A 17205-nucleotide genomic window follows, 5' to 3' on the forward strand; every position below is an offset into this window, starting at 1 on the left:
AGATGCTTAGCGACGTGGCAGTGTCTGTAATAGATGTGTGGTCCAGTTTATAAATCTATATATATAAAAGAAAGTGGTGTTAGTTACACTATTTATAACTCAAGAACGGATGAACCGATTTGGCTGAAAATTGGTGGAGAGGTAGCTTAGAACCAGGAGACGGACATAGGATACTTTTTAGGAAAGGAAGAAGAAAGCAATATTTGGTATGGAAATAGTATAAGACCCTGGGAAAGTTATAGGCTACTATCCTGGGAAAATATATAGTGGGACTTTTATCCCGGAAAACTCCTTCACGCGGGCGAAGCCACGAGCAAAAGCTAGTATTTAAATAAAAACTCATTTATTCGACTGCTTCGGTGACGCAGACGTTTTGCGTGAGCGCTACGAGTACCATTCAGAGATCCGGGTTATATTCCCGTAGAGCAATATTGGGTATTTCTGCTCAGTATAATCTCGAAGTCCTGTAATTTTAACTAGATAATATTATTATGTACAATCTGGATAAGGAAGGCCGAAATTAGAAAAGACCGGAAAGAGCTGGAAGAGGCCTACGTGTCACAGGACACGCTGGTCACTGAACCGAAAATCCGATGTTAGATTTTAAGTTAAAATAATGTTATATTCAGTATGTTTGTTTAGTATCAGCTAAAGGCTTAAATAAAATAAAATAAAATATTATGGTAATAGGTTTGCGGGCCTCATCACGCTTTTCACCAAAAGTGAAAGTGAAAAGTGGGATCAATGAGGATTTTGCCTACCCCTCCGGGAATAAATGGGATGTTTAAGAAAAAAAGCATAATTTTAGTTTAATATATCATTTATTAATTTATAATTAAATTGAAAGTGTCTGTGTAAACATGCTTTGGAGACAAAATAATCTTACCATTCAAAGAAACCGAGAATTCGTCACTAGTTACAGATATTTTTTATGAAAAGGAATGAGATCCGTAATATCACATAGACACGATCCGAGTACACAAAAACAACTGCCTGTATACAGAGCTAAAAGTCTATTTTGTCTCCAATTGATACATTTAAATAATTATTTTCACTTGTTACTTTCGCGTTCAAGAGTTTCATGACACTCGCGTTCGAAAACTACTATGGAAGAATGAGTTTTAGTCATTTTCTGATATAAAAATATTTACGAGTATCACAAAACTCAATTACCATGGGCAAAACAATTGTTACTCTCATGTTCTTTTAAAAGAAATAACACTGAACCAAACAAGGTCTTGTATTTACAACTTAATTAAAAATTAAGATACTATATGTACCATATTTCTATAAAACGCATCTGCCTCCTCTAAATCTTATGTACAATTTATGTTATACCAAACCGAAAAGATACAAATTAATTCTTATAACTACGTACTCTCGAAGCCGGTGCGTTTTATGGAAATGGGAATCAATTGTCTTAATCCTAAATCATGCGCTTTTTCGCTTTTTATTTAAATTTTCATTTTTTTCATAAAGAATCTACTTGCATCGGAAACCGATCACTCATCAAGGGGTTTTTTGTATGGAGAAGATCGGCAAACGAGGGAGTGGATCACCGCCCATAAACATTTACAATTCCCGAAGAACTATAAATGCGCTGCCGACCTTAAAGGAATTGGGATTAGGAAGGGGAGGGGGTTATTCGGGCCTCCGGAAATGTCACCCACTATCCGAAAATGGACAGCAAGCCGTCACTTGACGACAGTTTTCTGTGAGATAGTGGTAATATCCCGGTCGAGCCGGCCCATTCCTGCTGTAAACAAATATGTCTATAGCGTGGCTCTACCACTTTCTTTAAACTATTTATTATTTATAACTCGCGTGCCGACTTACGTGATCTCGTTTGCGTATTTACCTACAATAGCGTGAAATACGACTGAACGTAGACATTAGCTAATTAGGAGAAACTAACATCGAAAAACTTAGTAAATATCAACTCACCGTCATCAAGGTTAAATACTTTTATTTTTATTACCTTTGTTTCAAAAACTCGCTAAAAAGATGCTTTTATAATGTTAACATTTCATTTCATACAACGAAACACACTTATCGCCTTGAACAAATACAAAAATTATAATACAATATAAAAAAAAAACATACAAATCGTGTGTTCGTCACACGGCAAAGTTAATCACCGAAGTTTTGTTTATAACACGGATAAGTTCAAGATGGTACAAACGGGCTCGGAGTCCGCACAGTGACGCCCGCGCGCCGACGTCGCACATTCGCCCATCTCGAGCCGATCGATGCCACATTTCACTCGAGAGACAACCACGCGCTACACTACATGGTCGAGACACAACGTAAAGGCCTCTCTATATTAGAGATAAAGCTAGTCCTTGTGAGGTTCGCGTTCGACGCGCGTTGAGAGAGCTGTGGAGAGCTGTGCCCACAGTGCGAGCGAGCCGCCGCCCGCGCCGCGCCCCGCCCCGCCGCCCGCCGCGCGCCGCCACGCGCCGCCACGCGCCGCCGCTCGCACACAACGCGTACACAAATGCTATCGCGCCCTCTTCTTCGCCGGACCACCGGCAGCTGCCGAACGTCGTAATCTCTTTCACTGTAACATCAAATTAACAAATCATTAACGTCTACAATATTAAACACTTAGTCATTTAAATCCAATTATTATAGTATTACTAATTTACCACCATTTTCAATAATCGGTTTCTATTGCCTTCTTCGCACTATCTCAAAAATTAATCAATCAGAGCAGTCTTTTTTCACATGTTTACAAATATTCTCGGAATCGGATTGAAGGTCGAGGTTGAGATCGTTTATTGAAAACGGCTATTAGTATGTGCGTATGCAGTGGACACTCACCGAGAAATCGTGACTATACGGCAAAGCAGTCTTATGAATATAAAATCTTAGTTGTTATTGTCATAAACTTAACATTCGTATTTGTACCTGATTGAAGCCATAGAGCAATGTGAATAAATCAAGGAGTGGGAGGAATCGAAACTAATTTATTATTACACATTTAACATAAATCTGGACTGGACATTTAAGGCCCTCCCCCAAGCCAAGTACCAGAAGCATTCGTTCCATACAATAACGGCGCACGTGAAACATATGGAAGAGATGCTAGGTGTCAACAATTTTATGAAATTAATGAAATTATATCCATATTTTAAAAAAATCAAAGATCTAAAGTTGTTCTAAAGTTCATTTTTTGTTGAGAAATATGTGTAACTATAAATTTCGTATAAAAAGCTTCTAAAATACGACTGGCACTCTCGTTTTGTTGGGGCGGCACCGTCCTAAGAATGATGCGAAAAATTGTGGTGTATCTCTGAGCAGATGTACAGTAAAATTTTTTCTTTTATAATTATTACATCCAAGTTTAGTGTCTTTACTCCAGTCAGTTTTATTAGTTTTTAGATTAATAAAAATAGACCTACGTTACCCGTCATTGGAATATATACTAGAAATGGCAATAGGACACGCTCAATAATCAATGCAAAGCGGGTAAACTAGTTGAATCTCTGTCCACCCCTTAGGAAATCAAAAACATTGATTGTGTTGTGAGCATAATAGGGAAATGTTAATTCTATATTTTTACAAATCATTTTAATAATTTTTACAAATCATTTTAATAATTTGTAAAAATATAGAATGTTACGATTTTACGATTAAATTAAAATTTAATATTACGATTAAAATTCTAACTTTCATATGCTCATAAAATAAAGAGGATGTAAGCGAATTGCGGAATAAACGAAAAATATAGAATGATGGTATTCAATCCATATGGATTTCAATAGACCTACCGTAATAGGGAAGTTAATAAATGAAGCCACTCGAAGACACCTAGTAGGCATTAAAAACTACAAGCAACTTTTAGCACCACAATAGTTAGTGTTTGAGACACTCATACATATGTGTTGGTGCAGGGATCGAACCCGCGGCTTCTCGTTTCACATCCGTCGACAAGTCAGTATGGTAGGAACAGCAACTAATAACATTTACTAAATTGCCACGAACTACAGCCATTATAATACTTTGTACATTAAATATGCCCCCATTGTTGAATGTCACATAGCATTTATTATATAATAAAGTTAACATTCCAATGCAACCTTATACATTTACTGTATTTTTAGTTCACTCATTTTACAATTTATACTATTTTTAATTTTTAATATTATCTCTACACAAATACAAAACGTGGTCAAATTATCAACTGTAGTAACTAAAACATTAAATTTCTGCTACATTATTTTGAAAACAAAGTGTCTCCTAAACTTGTTTTTTGTAACATATAAAGATGACAAGACATCAAATCACGCAGTATAAAAAAAACAAAGTATAAAAAAGTACCACCAGTTCAATGTTAATTAAATTTTATATGTACAGTGCACAAAAAAAATGTTAACAATGAATTCCTTTAAAACTTAGAAAGTAAAAATATACAGACATAACATTCAAAGTCATACACAAATACGTACAGGCATGCCTTCAGCCAGGCAATTATCATAACGACAATTTAAGATGTTCCATTCCAAATGAGTGAAAATAATAAAAATACTAGTACTTTTATATCAAACAGCTCTTTCACAACAATTTACCCATGAATGCACCTTGAATTAATTATATTAAAAATTGTTATTTTCATCATTTTCTGCAATAAAATATTTATTTTTAAAAAAGATGATTTTTTTTGTGTAATGAAAATGTTTGCTGTACTATTCACTCAACTGCAACAGGCCAAAGTGTGATATCACACATATTTTGTTTGTTTAAAAAAAAAGCAATATTTTTTGTTTCAAGGTGCATAAACAGTTGAATTAAGTTTATTGTAATATTATGTTATGGCCGTAAGTTTTTTCTTCAGCTGGCTGACTGATTGGTGGCCTTTAACAGTCTGCTTGTTCGCCGCCGACTCGTTCGTAGCGTGCACTGATTTCACCTAAAAGGTTGAGGAGTTGTCAGGACAAAGGATGTGGAGTGGGTCGGACGCGAACGGAAGGTTAATTATGTAATAAATATTTAGGAATGATTGATGAATAAGTGAAATATAGTTGTAGAGGAGTTACCTCGTTGTTGGGCGGCGGCGGCGGCTGCGGCTGCTGCGCGCGGCGCTGCACGGAGGGCGAGCGGCGGTCGTTGGCGGCGCCTCCCTCCATGTGCTGCTTGCGCTGGCGCAGGATCGTCCAGTCGAACGTGTAGTCGTACTGGTAGTTCATCGTACGGAACAGGATGCGGAACAACTGACACAATACAATATCACTTTTTACCCATCATGAATATAATAATATATCCGACGTGCAATACACTTTTGCATGCCAACTACGATAACTGATATAAAATTAGACAATCAAATTTATTCATACGACAATTGCTTCCGTTTTTCACGAATACCATAATAAAGAGTCTAGAACCATACACAATTCTATTTCATTCAATCAAATCACTGCTCAAGCTAGTAACATATAATATAAATCAAAATTCTACACTTCATGTTTTTACATAACAAATATAATTATTTTATAATAGATAGGGTATATGATCAAGTGAGCCACCTCATAGTCAGTCCTACCAGACACCCATAAACAACTAAATCCATGTCCAGTATTCTCACCTGTCTGAGGTACATGTAGTCTGGCGACTCGTCGAAGGACAGCCCGCGGCAGTAATTTAAATACATCGCAAACTCAGCCGGGAATCCCTGTGAAAAATGCATGTGTTATAGTTACATCAATCTCGAATAAGAACTCTCGACGAGTGAAAGGCTTATTGTCTAAGTTTCGTACATATTTAAAATCAACACTTTTTTCTTTATTTTTTAACATGGCTAAAATAAAAAAAAAATGTCGCTCAAGTCAATTAGTCTTTAAACCGTCGAATCTAGTGAAGTTTGTAATCCGAAATACTTACCTTACAGAGTACCTCGACGGGTGTGGACATCTTTTTCTCACTGATACGCTCGTATTTTTGTTTCTTTGTGATCGCTTTTAAACCCTGCCAAGGTAGCGACCCTCTGTAAATGAAATTATAAACAAATGTATGTATGTATGTATGCTGTATAAATATTTAAAATATCTTTTGAATGTTTTTCATAATTAAATTTATTTGAAAATATATATCATTTATAATACCCACGTACAGATTAGGCAGTTATGGTTCTTTAACAATTAAGAGAAATTGGTTAAGTTTCAATTAACATTCAGTGAAAAATAATCCAATATTATACCTGTTGAAATACATGAGCACGTATCCGAGCGATTCCATGTCGTCCCGTCGCGACTGCTCTATTCCGAGGTGCGCGTTTATAGACGCGTATCTCGCCGTACCTAAAGACAATCACACTTCGTCAATTAAAAAATGACAACTAATATGATTGACGTGAAGCCATAAATTGAAGCCATACGGCCTTTGCTAAAAAATATGTTTATGTTGTCTGTTTTATAATTAAGTCAACACATAAAATCTAAACTCACCAGTAAGATTCTTGTCCTCACGATAGGCGATGTGCACACGCGTGCGCAGATCCCTAAACTTCTTGGCGAGGCCAAAATCGATCATGTACAGCTTGTTGCAGTGGCGTCCGATGCCCATCAAGAAGTTGTCCGGCTTTATGTCGCGGTGTATGAAGCACTTGCAGTGTATGAACTCCACACGACCCAGCATTTGATCTGAGAAATAAATTATACATTTATACACGTCACAATGTCCAAAAGTACTAGCCAGAATAATACTATATGCAATAGTGCAACGAGAATAAGTAGTAACAGAAAAACTAAAATATTGATCATGGTATTAATTCACCCATGCCACCTCCTCACAAATGCCAGTCAGAATTTTTACTTTTATCACTTGTCTCCTCATCACATAGATTCAATATGCGCATTTTCTATGTTGGTTACAATTTTTAACGATTTCAATGCATATCGCCAGTTTGATTGCGGAAAACGTCCAATCACAAAACAAAAACTTGATGATGCTTGTATGTTCTTATTTTGACTTATTTATATTCGTGTTTGATTGGCAGATATGGATCTAAATGTTTTTTTTTTAATTATAGCCGTGTAAAAGTAATAACGCTGTTTCGGTAAACCAAATTAAATGACACAATTAGGAGTGACCCAAGCTGAAAAAATGTTTAAGGTGGTAGCTCAAGGTCCATTTTCATACATTTTGTTTCGGCTTTAATCTGGGTAACTAAACAAGTATTGGCAAGTAAAGAATTTAAATTCACGTCTAGTTAGTGATTAGTTCTCGCAGTTGAAAGAAAAATGTAAAATAATTAATAATCATGGATATTTCGGCCTTTAAAATTTAATATGACGAAATTTTAAAGGCAGAAATATCCATGATTATTAATTATTTTTACATTTTTCTTCAACTGCGAGAACTAATCACTAACTAGACGTGAATTTAAATTCTTTACTTGCCAATACTTGTTTAGTTACCCAGATTAAAGCCGAAACAAAATGTATGAAAATGGACCTTGAGCTACCACCTTAAGCTGGTGTGCTGTTTGAAATGTTTTATGATGTATGGAAACATATATCTGACAATACCATTTCCTCATAAAGATGGCCCAGGATACAATTGTCAAGAACAACCATAAATCATATTGACTAATTTTACATTTTACTACAATATGTAACCTCTCTCAATTCGGATGTGTTTAATACGCTAATGTCGAATAACAAGTCTATTAACGAATGCATATATTTACAAAGTACCAGCTTAATAATATTATGTTACAAGTATAAATAGGTTAGCAAAACATTATAAAGATAATATAAAGTAAGGACCTGCCAGCATGAGAACAGTCTTGATGGTGAACTGACGCGAGCAGAAGTTGAACAGGTCCTCGAGCGATGGACCCAGGAGGTCCATCACCAGGATGTTGTGCTCCTTCTCGTAGCCATACCATCTGTAACAATAACAGTATGTGTAACAATTTCCAAGCTAAGTGTTGATTTGAAAACAAATGTCTGCTTTTTCTTTTGTTTAAATTCATATAATTAATATATTTTTAAGATATCTTTGTTAATTTTTGTTTCGTTATATTATGCATGTTTAATGTGCAATGGTTTAATACGATACCAAACGGTAAGAACAATATAATATGAAAAAATATTGAATTTAACTTTGATCATTTTCATTCTAATTACAAGTTGTTTTGACGCTTTCACACTACATTCTCAGACTGTTATGAGTCCAATTCTGTAATTGGATTTACGCCAGTATTCGCATAAACTTGAATATTTACCGCAATGTTGATAAGCTATCGGCGTTCACGCGTTGAAGATATCTATTAGTACGTATGCGGCAGATCACGTACACTTTTTATATGTGTAGTCCTGATCAATTTCGCAGAAGTGGCTACACGTAATGTGCATATTTATTATAGTTGCATTAAGTACCCTTTCAAGTGACGGAAATTTTTAAACGTTTAAAAAAGTCTTTATTTTACAAACGTTTATATTTTAGGTACTAGTTATTAATAAGCACCATTTACGATCATACATTAATTATTGATTTAATTTACACTACTATGTCTCTGTGACAATAAATATACTATGTTATCGAAAGATTATAATACGTTATACTAAAGTTTAGGATATGCCAAAATAAAACAGACACGACCTTGTGAAAGTTATCATTCGATATGTAAGTTGACCTTTAAAACCCAACATACATCAAAGTAGCGCGTTGTTGACCTACATTTGCGGTGCGTCATCGCACTTCTAATGTGCGTCGGCCGTTAGGGATCCCCTAACGTGGAAGGTAAGGTACGGTTAGTGAAAACAGATGTAAATCGTGGCGAAATACTTGCCACGTTGTATGTTTGTAGCCAAATCATACTGTTAGCAATATAAATTCATAATCTAATAATGTTTAAAATAACTTAGTCTTCTAACACAGGTGGAAATGGCACAAAATGCAGTTTATCGTCATTGCAAATTTCAAAATCTATGAGTACTATGCACTCATGCAACATATTTACTATTTTAAATTTGCAGACACGCTATATACTTAAGTGGGTAGATAAGTGATGGCTACAAGGTTTTTTTCAAGTTAAATTTATACATTAAATTTTGCTAGATATTTAAATACAATGGAGTGAGTAACAGGCTTCAAATTTAACTTTTCAGAGAGAACACCTTTTTATTATACTTTTAAACAGTACTTGTTAATGTGTCTCAATGAAAAGGACATTAAAAAAAATATATTATGTGTAACTATAAATTTGCAATATTTTCATAGTGCATTCAATGCATAAATGGTGGTAGAAGGTCAAACATAACTGTTCACCTAAATCCCTATTTCTAACCAGATATTTTAGCATAATTCAAAACCTATTTAGGTTTTTGTGAAATGGTTATGTACATTTTAGAGAAATCTAGATTCTAGAGTACATTTTTTGTTTGTGCCAAAAATAAATGAAAACTACATCAATATGAAGATGAAAATTAATGCAAAGTGATTCACAATTAAGAAATTGTTTATTGAAATGTTAAGTCTCTTTGGGGATGTATAAAACCATCAAACAAAACTCTCAAATGACAGGCATAACTATTAAAAAACGTCTGATTTGTAAAGACCAAACCCTTGTCCAAGGTTCTTGTAGTTTCATTGACATATCTCGAGAACTTTCTAAGTAACAATTTAATAATAACCAAATAAATTTTATATCACAGTTTATGTACCGATGAGAGTATAAACTAAACTAACCTTATGTGTGGTATTCCAATGCCCCCTTGGAGCATCTTATACACTCTGCTCTCATAGAGAAGTTGTGGGTGTCGCGCCTTGATGGATTCAACCTTCACTGCTACCTCCTAAAATAAAATAAAACATACATCAACTACAATAAGATGCAATTCACTATATTATAGCCATGTGGTAATTCAAGTAACAATAAATATAATAATTAGATATCTTTAATTACAGATATAACTAAAAATAACCTTTCATGTCAAAATAAAAACAATGAGTATTCTTTAAATATTATTTGAATAGCAGTGGTATATTTGTCAAACTTGTATACAGACTATTTAGCCTTATATAAAAAAAGGATGTTTTGTTGACTAACTGCTATTTTCATCACACGATTCCCATCGCTTTTTTGATCTCAAAAATGGATCAAGAAAGAATAAAGATTTTTGACAAAATTACGAATGAGTTATTTTGATTGGTTCATTCTTGGAATCAGATTGAGATTGTTTATTGAAAATGGATATAAGAGGTGTGTGGACACACAGTACAAAGACAAAAAAAACAGGGCCCACAGCATTTAAGGGTAAGTTTTGTTACTTAATATACATTGTCTACTGAAATATGAAATGTAGTTAAATTCATTATGTATTGATTTTAATTGTTTAATCGTTTTTAGTAATTTTTACCTTATATTTAACTAAAATATGGTCATTGGCTACTGAAATGCTTATTTAATTAAAGTGGTAGAAAGCAACCATGTGGTTGAATTCTTACTCACAATATCTTATTTTCTTTATCACATTTTTAATATTTAGTTCATGTTTATACAACTCATTATTTGGAGTTGAAAAAGTCCTAAAGATCCCAATGTTTAGTTAACAACCACATGTCTTCTTGATAATGTTTATACAACTTATTATTTGGAGTTAAAAAGTCCTAAAGATAAAAGAAAAGTTAGTTAATAACCACACAACTTCTTGATAAAACTTACTCTAATTCACTCACGAAAACTGGTTTCTAACTGATTACTTCAAATAGTATTATCAATGATAGTTTACCACCATGAAACCTTATAATGAAAAAAAATATGAGCACAAACTACAATAAGCTGCTAAGTAAGTATGTTCAGTAGTCAACCACAAGATTCCTTATGAGTATTCTTTATATTCATATATTTAATTTTAAAAAAATAATCAATGATAAAATACTAATAGTATTGGTTATTTTAATTATGATTAATTAAATGATAAAAATAATTAGTTTCAATAAATATTAATTATTTTATTTTTGTTATTTGAAATAATGGTGTAAATCTAACACTCTGATGGTCGTTGAAATAAGTGGTTGTAAACAACATTTTGGCGATTGTTACATGTTTCCCTTTATTTCTCATAATTCATGAATGAAAGTATGTTTGTTATTTTGTTTCACAACTATATTTAGGACCAATTTATACGGTTGCCATGTTTTTTACATTTAAAATGCATATATTTTGACAAAACCAAAGTTAATAACTCAGCTAAGTGGTTTTTAACTGGAGCATTTGCCTAACCCTGTTTGCAAGAAACCAAGTGTACAACAAGGACACACACAAATTATATATTTGCTTTCATTAATTTTCATCAATATAGGAGGTAAAATCATTACATTACACAAACATTTTAGGCAAAATCAATATTTGTAAATTGAAAATGTACATAAAATGCATTTCATGTGTTTATTAAGTTTCTTTTGGCAAATAATATGAACACATGAAAAAACTTCATCCCACTCGTGTCATTTTCAGTATTACTGTTATTTTAATGACTGAAAATAGAAAAAAAAAATGGGGTACAATTATATTTTTCTTTTCACATCTTATATTAAAACTAAATGTACAACAACATACATAACATATTAAAAAATATAACTGGAGAACAGTTATTTATTTCATATGGTAAATGTGTATTCAAGGCTGTATATCTCTACAACCATGTAATTTTTGTTATTCCATCAGCATCACACAGTTTAAAATATTGTAAATTGAGATATCAAGTACTATAGGCATTTACTTGAAAGTAACTAGGATCTTGAAGTTATGATCACTGGCAGAAAAAACAAATAGATGCAATTTGATATTTCTTTCATTTTTAATGTAGTCTACAATTATTTCAATAGAATATCTATAGTCAATGTATAAAAAAATTACATTCTAGTCAATTCAATATTTATGAACAATAAACTGACTACAGATAGGTAACACATGTTATTGTATTAAAGTAAAAGAAAGGAAAAGGATACAATACATTGTCAACAACAAAATTTCCCAGGCAACAGCATTGGTGTTATTATCTCTATATTGCATTAAACTTCGCATACAATACAATACAAACACCACAAACCTAACCTACCAAAAAGAGCCATCAAACTATCTCTTGATACAATGACTCATCATGCAACTTGACAAATACCACTCGAAAATTTATCATTCTATATTTAATGCATTCAGAGTAATTATTTTTCCAATATTTACATGTAGGTCTACATAACATCATATCATTTCATTGTCAAAACCTAAAGTTTTTATTGTGCGAAATTCCATATTTGTAACAAGATGTCCTACAATGTGCTGTCCCATAATAATTATGTTTATGTGACCAGTTTTTTTAAAATCGCCATATTCAATATTCTATGAAATTGGGCATCTGAATGCTGTTATACTTTACAACCACTGCCATCACCAAATAGGTAAAAAATATTTAAGAAGAGTGTCCTATCGACTTTTGCTTCATCACCAAAAGCTATAACATGTTAGAACCCCAAAATGATGTTACACAACGCATTTCTACAAGAGGCATTGTTATTGATTGCGAAACTAGCAAAACTATTGTACAGTATAGCCAGTGTAACCCGAGCATAATTTGCATAAACTCGATATAATCCAACTGACTCCTTTCATATGTTCGACAAACATTTTTTATAAGATGCCCTAATTACGTAAATCCATCCACACAAAGGAGAAATAGAAAGGAATAAGCCTGAATCATGTCACAGACGTGTTACAACACGTTATTTCGATGTGAATACGCCCAAACCGCCATTTTTGAGAACAAATATCCCGAAATACGCGAGCGCTTCGACGCGACATTGTAGGATGAAACGAAATATGTTTTCAATGTTATACACGAATTTACCTCTCCATTTGTTATGTTGATCGCTAAAAATATATCACCGAAGCTCCCGCCGCCAATTTTACGAGCAACGTTGTATTTTTCATCTAATACAACAGTTTTCCTGGCCATCAACATGCGTTCGAAGGTAGCCATTTTCTTTTTCCTTCATCACTCGTTGTCACCACGAAATTATTGATGGCCCATCACACCGAGTCCGTTTAAGTCACAACACTAAAATAATTTATCGTCAACGCTTGTTCTAAAACACAATTCAACGTAGAAACACTAAAATAAGCCACTTAGAATCATTTTATTTCGAACTGTAAAAAGACGTCGTCAGCCTGTTTCGTGTGACGTCACAATGGCAGTGTTGCTATATTATTAGTGCGCAAAGCTACCAAAACTTAGTTGCGCAGTGTTGCAAGAAAACAACTTTCGACGACTGCGAATACTACCAACACCTCAGAACCAACACCAATAAAGGCATTACTCAGTAATTATTATGTTGCATAGATAAATAAATATAATTTATTTACAAAATATAATTCATTTAGGATGCTTTTTGAGAATGAATACCCTAAATTAAGTCAGATTGTTATGTAAATACATAACAAAATACTTAATTTGTCCTGGCCATTTTATAATGAAACGCAAGAATAAAAATAAGCGTATGGGGGTAGGCAGAATTAAATAATATATCACATACTCGTTTGGCCAACTATGGTATTACGTACCATAAAAAAGGGACTTATCTAAGGCAAACTCGATATAAAATCGACAAAATGAAATCTCACGACATGAGTTTGAAATCGAGTTTGGGCCTTTCGGGAACTTGTCCGACTTACTCGATTAATCGGAACAATAAAGAGATATCGTGTATTATTGGAAAATATGCCCTTTTTAATTTAAAAATGAGCAAGTAGTTTTTTAAAAACAAATCTTGTTCAGCGATAACGGTTAACTCATGGCCAATTTAAATTATTCGTTTTGCGTTCGATTTCATATAGCTTCGAAATGGTCTCATATTAATTTCACTGGTATAGGAACTTGGACTTCAAAGATGCAGGGGAGAACTTTTCAAAATCAAATAGGATTTTGATAATTATTTTTGCCTTGGGTTCAATATAGCTTCAACATATTACCATAAAATATATTGTTATTTGATCTTGAGAATCGAAGGTGCAGCAACGAACTACTCAGAACAAAATTGGATAAGAGATTTTTTTTCAATTCAATTAGATGTGTATTTATAGGTAACAGAAAAAGAAAAAATAAAAACTAAAATCTGCTAATTTAACATAGGCAAAAACAGCTATGTATGATTTTTTCTTGAATTATCTTAGTATTACGTCATGTGGGGATTGAACCTGTAACCATTATAGCAGGTCTCAATAACTTTGCAATTTTAAACTAGAGTTTGTTATCGCAATTCAACAATAGTATTATGCTGTTATTGCTGTTTCAATATCAAAAACTTTGATTGCTTAACTGAGATCAAAGAAATTAACACCCATAACTCTAGTGAGTGCACGGAAAAGGTAGGTTCCGACCGGTCGACGTGGAGATCCTTGGGGGAGGCCTATGTTCAGCAGTGGACTTCCTGTGGCTGAGATGATGAATACTAGGTTTTACAAAAATCTTTTTGAGTGTGTTTTATGTTTTTGACTATAATTCTTTTCAATATTTTTACATATATTTTACATAAAGCAGTTTAAATAACATACTGTGGATTATTATAACAATGATTAATGTTCTTTTTTTGCAAAACGAACCACACCAATGATGAGTAATCATATTAGAACCTTCAATAGATAGTATAAGGTATTTATCTATATTAGTATATAAAAACACAAATAACAATCAGGAGTAATCATTTCAATTGTATGTGATCTATGCTGTATGAATAAATCATTGAAACTGGCTGTCTAGTTCATAGGCTGTAATTAAACCCATGCAAAGAGTCAGATCAATGCCTAATTATTTTTGAATTTATGTATAAAAATATAATTTGTAGAATATATTTTATTCTAAAATTTATTTAATATGAAATCAGAATATTTTTTTATGATATTTTTATCTTTAATGGTCCATGTTTGTCAGATGGTCAACTGTCACATTAAGTTGTAAAAATGTCACCATTGAACCAGTTAACACTGCATGGTAATTATTTTCAGTAGCCTAGTGAAAACAGAGCTGTCCAGAATGGTCTAGACATTTCTGTTTTACTCATGGGACTACAATACATATTTTTTTCATTGTGCAGATACCTCATTTTCAGATTATAACAAAAGCAAATACTCTGTGGCCCGTTATTTCTCTATGTAACACTTAATTTGAATAATGTATATTGTGTTATCAAAACTTATACAAATTGACAGTTTCCCCGATTGTTGCCCTAGGTCTATAAAATTGCTAGTTGTCTATGCAACAAAACACTCTTGAACCAACATAACGCCAGCATTATTTTTATTTTCCACAACACTTATAGATGTTTATGATGTGATGTGATTACTGTTCTCTTACCAACCGATGACCTACTTGCTCGTCAGCTGACCTTGTACTATAAAAATAATTACAGCTGCTCTCGCCAATATTAGTTTAGGAAATAAACAACTTTTTTTAAACTCACCAGGTTTTAAAAGGGATTTTCCATGATAGGTTATAAGTAATGTATGGAAGTAATCATGTTAGAAGCCTACATTTGCATGACAAATTGATTACACATAATAATATCACTGATAAAGATAAATCATGTGACATACAAAAGATAAAACATTTGGTGTACATTGGCCTTAAACTAGATAAATCAGCGAATAAGATCCATTTTTATGACATAAGTTCAATATCTTTTCCCACAAAAATATAATTTTCGATGACATTTATTCATTTATATGTTATACTTCCATAAAGAAGTTGTAAAATATTTTGTAATATTCTGTGGTAAGATAAAAGTACACAAAATAATGAAGATTAATTATCATAAACTGGCAAACAAATCTTTGAGTTAAACTTATTGAATAATCTTTGGAAATAATGTGACCTAAACAGTGGGAGGTATTTGTAATATAAATTTATTGTGTGTGGCCAATTGTTATATATGACAAAACCGAACTGGTATTCGTACCTGTCATTTTGAGACTTATCAACTACATCTAAAACCAATGCACGATAATATAGTGCTCCTTCATAAAATTGATAATTAATGAGATAAATATTATTTGAAACTTTAATTAAGAAATGATAAAACAATTAGGTATCATTTTGCTGATGATTTATGCCACTTCATGGCAAATTACGGTCAGAAACTAAAACATATCAATAAAGACAGTAATTGATTGGTGAAAAGATTTAACTGATTATATATTTTTGTAAAGAATATAAGTTTCTAGAAATATACATGTTTCTATGGAAAAACTAATAAGATAAAGGATGCATTATAGCATCTACTGTTTTGTGCCTAATATGTTTGCTTTGTTTATCAACCAATTAGTAAAAACATCACAAAGCAGTTTCTTACAAGAAAAGAGGTCAACTTAATAAATCAAATCTTTTTTGTAAGATTATCCCAAAACCTCACTCTATAGGTTCATGTAACCACATTCTTTTATCTAATTGATAATTTTAAAAAGGTCTGATGGTATAATGAACGAAGTAAATTGTGGCCGCCTATCGTGTTAACCTTATTTAAAGGCTTATTCAGTCTTTTATTATTAAAAATGTTTTTTTTCATGAAATTAAATCATATGATTACTGACGACCCTGGCAGATCGAGAAACTAGGAAATGTAGGTACGTCATGAAATTAAGATACCCCCACTTTATGGGGCGAAAGCCAAATGGCGCGGGCTTACTATACTAATAGGAATTTAGGAAATACAAATCATAACATAAAAATAGGAAAATTACATTTTACCTCGCCGTTATCGACGTTTATCGCTAAATATATGTCTCCGAAAGAACCACCACCAATTTTCTTCAACACTTTATATTTTCCAGTAATCAAAGTCTCCCTTCGCAATGGCGACATTTTTGCGAATAAATAAACAAGTCCACCGTAATATAAAATACAATTATTTATCACAAATTACGCACTATTTGAATGAAAACAAAGATAAATCCCTGTCTACATTCTAAAATTCTGACTAAATGGAGGATGTGGTGCGTTCGAAATATAGGACACCAAAAAGCGCGCTTTTCAAGTCTTTATATCATTTGAAATAATTTATTTTTTTTCATTCGTCAATGAACTGTAGATAAGAATAATTTTAATAAAGTATTAATTTTAGAAAATATATTGTAATAAATGTGTGTACATTATTAATAAACTATTTTAATGCATGTTTTCATTACAGGAACTCAATTACGTTTTTTAATCT

General features: G+C 32.7%; 1 protein-coding gene across 3 annotated transcripts; it reads right to left on the minus strand.

The window, feature by feature from the left end:
- Positions 1–802: 802 nt before the first annotated feature.
- LOC115452106 (casein kinase I) lies at positions 803–17002 on the minus strand. Of its 3 annotated transcripts, none has more exons than XM_030180558.2 (9): positions 12852–13217; positions 9694–9800; positions 7767–7888; positions 6444–6638; positions 6197–6296; positions 5881–5983; positions 5585–5671; positions 5040–5213; positions 803–2560 (listed from the first exon to the last, which is right to left on the minus strand). In XM_030180558.2, exons 1-9 carry the CDS (start codon positions 12981–12983, stop codon positions 2558–2560), a joined length of 1023 nt encoding a protein of 340 aa, XP_030036418.1. In that variant the 5' UTR covers positions 12984–13217; the 3' UTR covers positions 803–2557. The 3 variants fall into 3 exon arrangements, with proteins under 3 accessions (XP_030036418.1, XP_030036417.1, XP_030036416.1); XM_030180557.2 differs by lacking the exons at positions 803–2560; positions 12852–13217 and adding exons at positions 4028–4912; positions 16743–17002; XM_030180556.2 differs by lacking the exon at positions 803–2560 and adding an exon at positions 4028–4912.
- Between the last annotated feature and the right edge of the window lie 203 nt (positions 17003–17205).

This window comes from Manduca sexta, chromosome 18, assembly GCF_014839805.1.
Source record: "Manduca sexta isolate Smith_Timp_Sample1 chromosome 18, JHU_Msex_v1.0, whole genome shotgun sequence".
Taxonomy (NCBI): Eukaryota; Metazoa; Arthropoda; class Insecta; order Lepidoptera; family Sphingidae; genus Manduca; species Manduca sexta.

What these genes read in the sequence shown, in the direction of transcription:
- LOC115452106 (XM_030180556.2), bottom strand. Translation starts at nt 12,983, where the DNA reads ATGGCTACCTTCGAACGCATGTTGATGGCCAGGAAAACTGTTGTATTA. An exon ending in TGAGGACAAGAATCTTACTG is followed by an intron (nt 6,297 to 6,443) that starts GTGAGTTTAGAT and finishes GATTGTCTTTAG; the next exon opens with GTACGGCGAGATACGCGTCT. An exon ending in ACTACATGTACCTCAGACAG is followed by an intron (nt 5,214 to 5,584) that starts GTGAGAATACTG and finishes GTATTGTGTCAG; the next exon opens with TTGTTCCGCATCCTGTTCCG.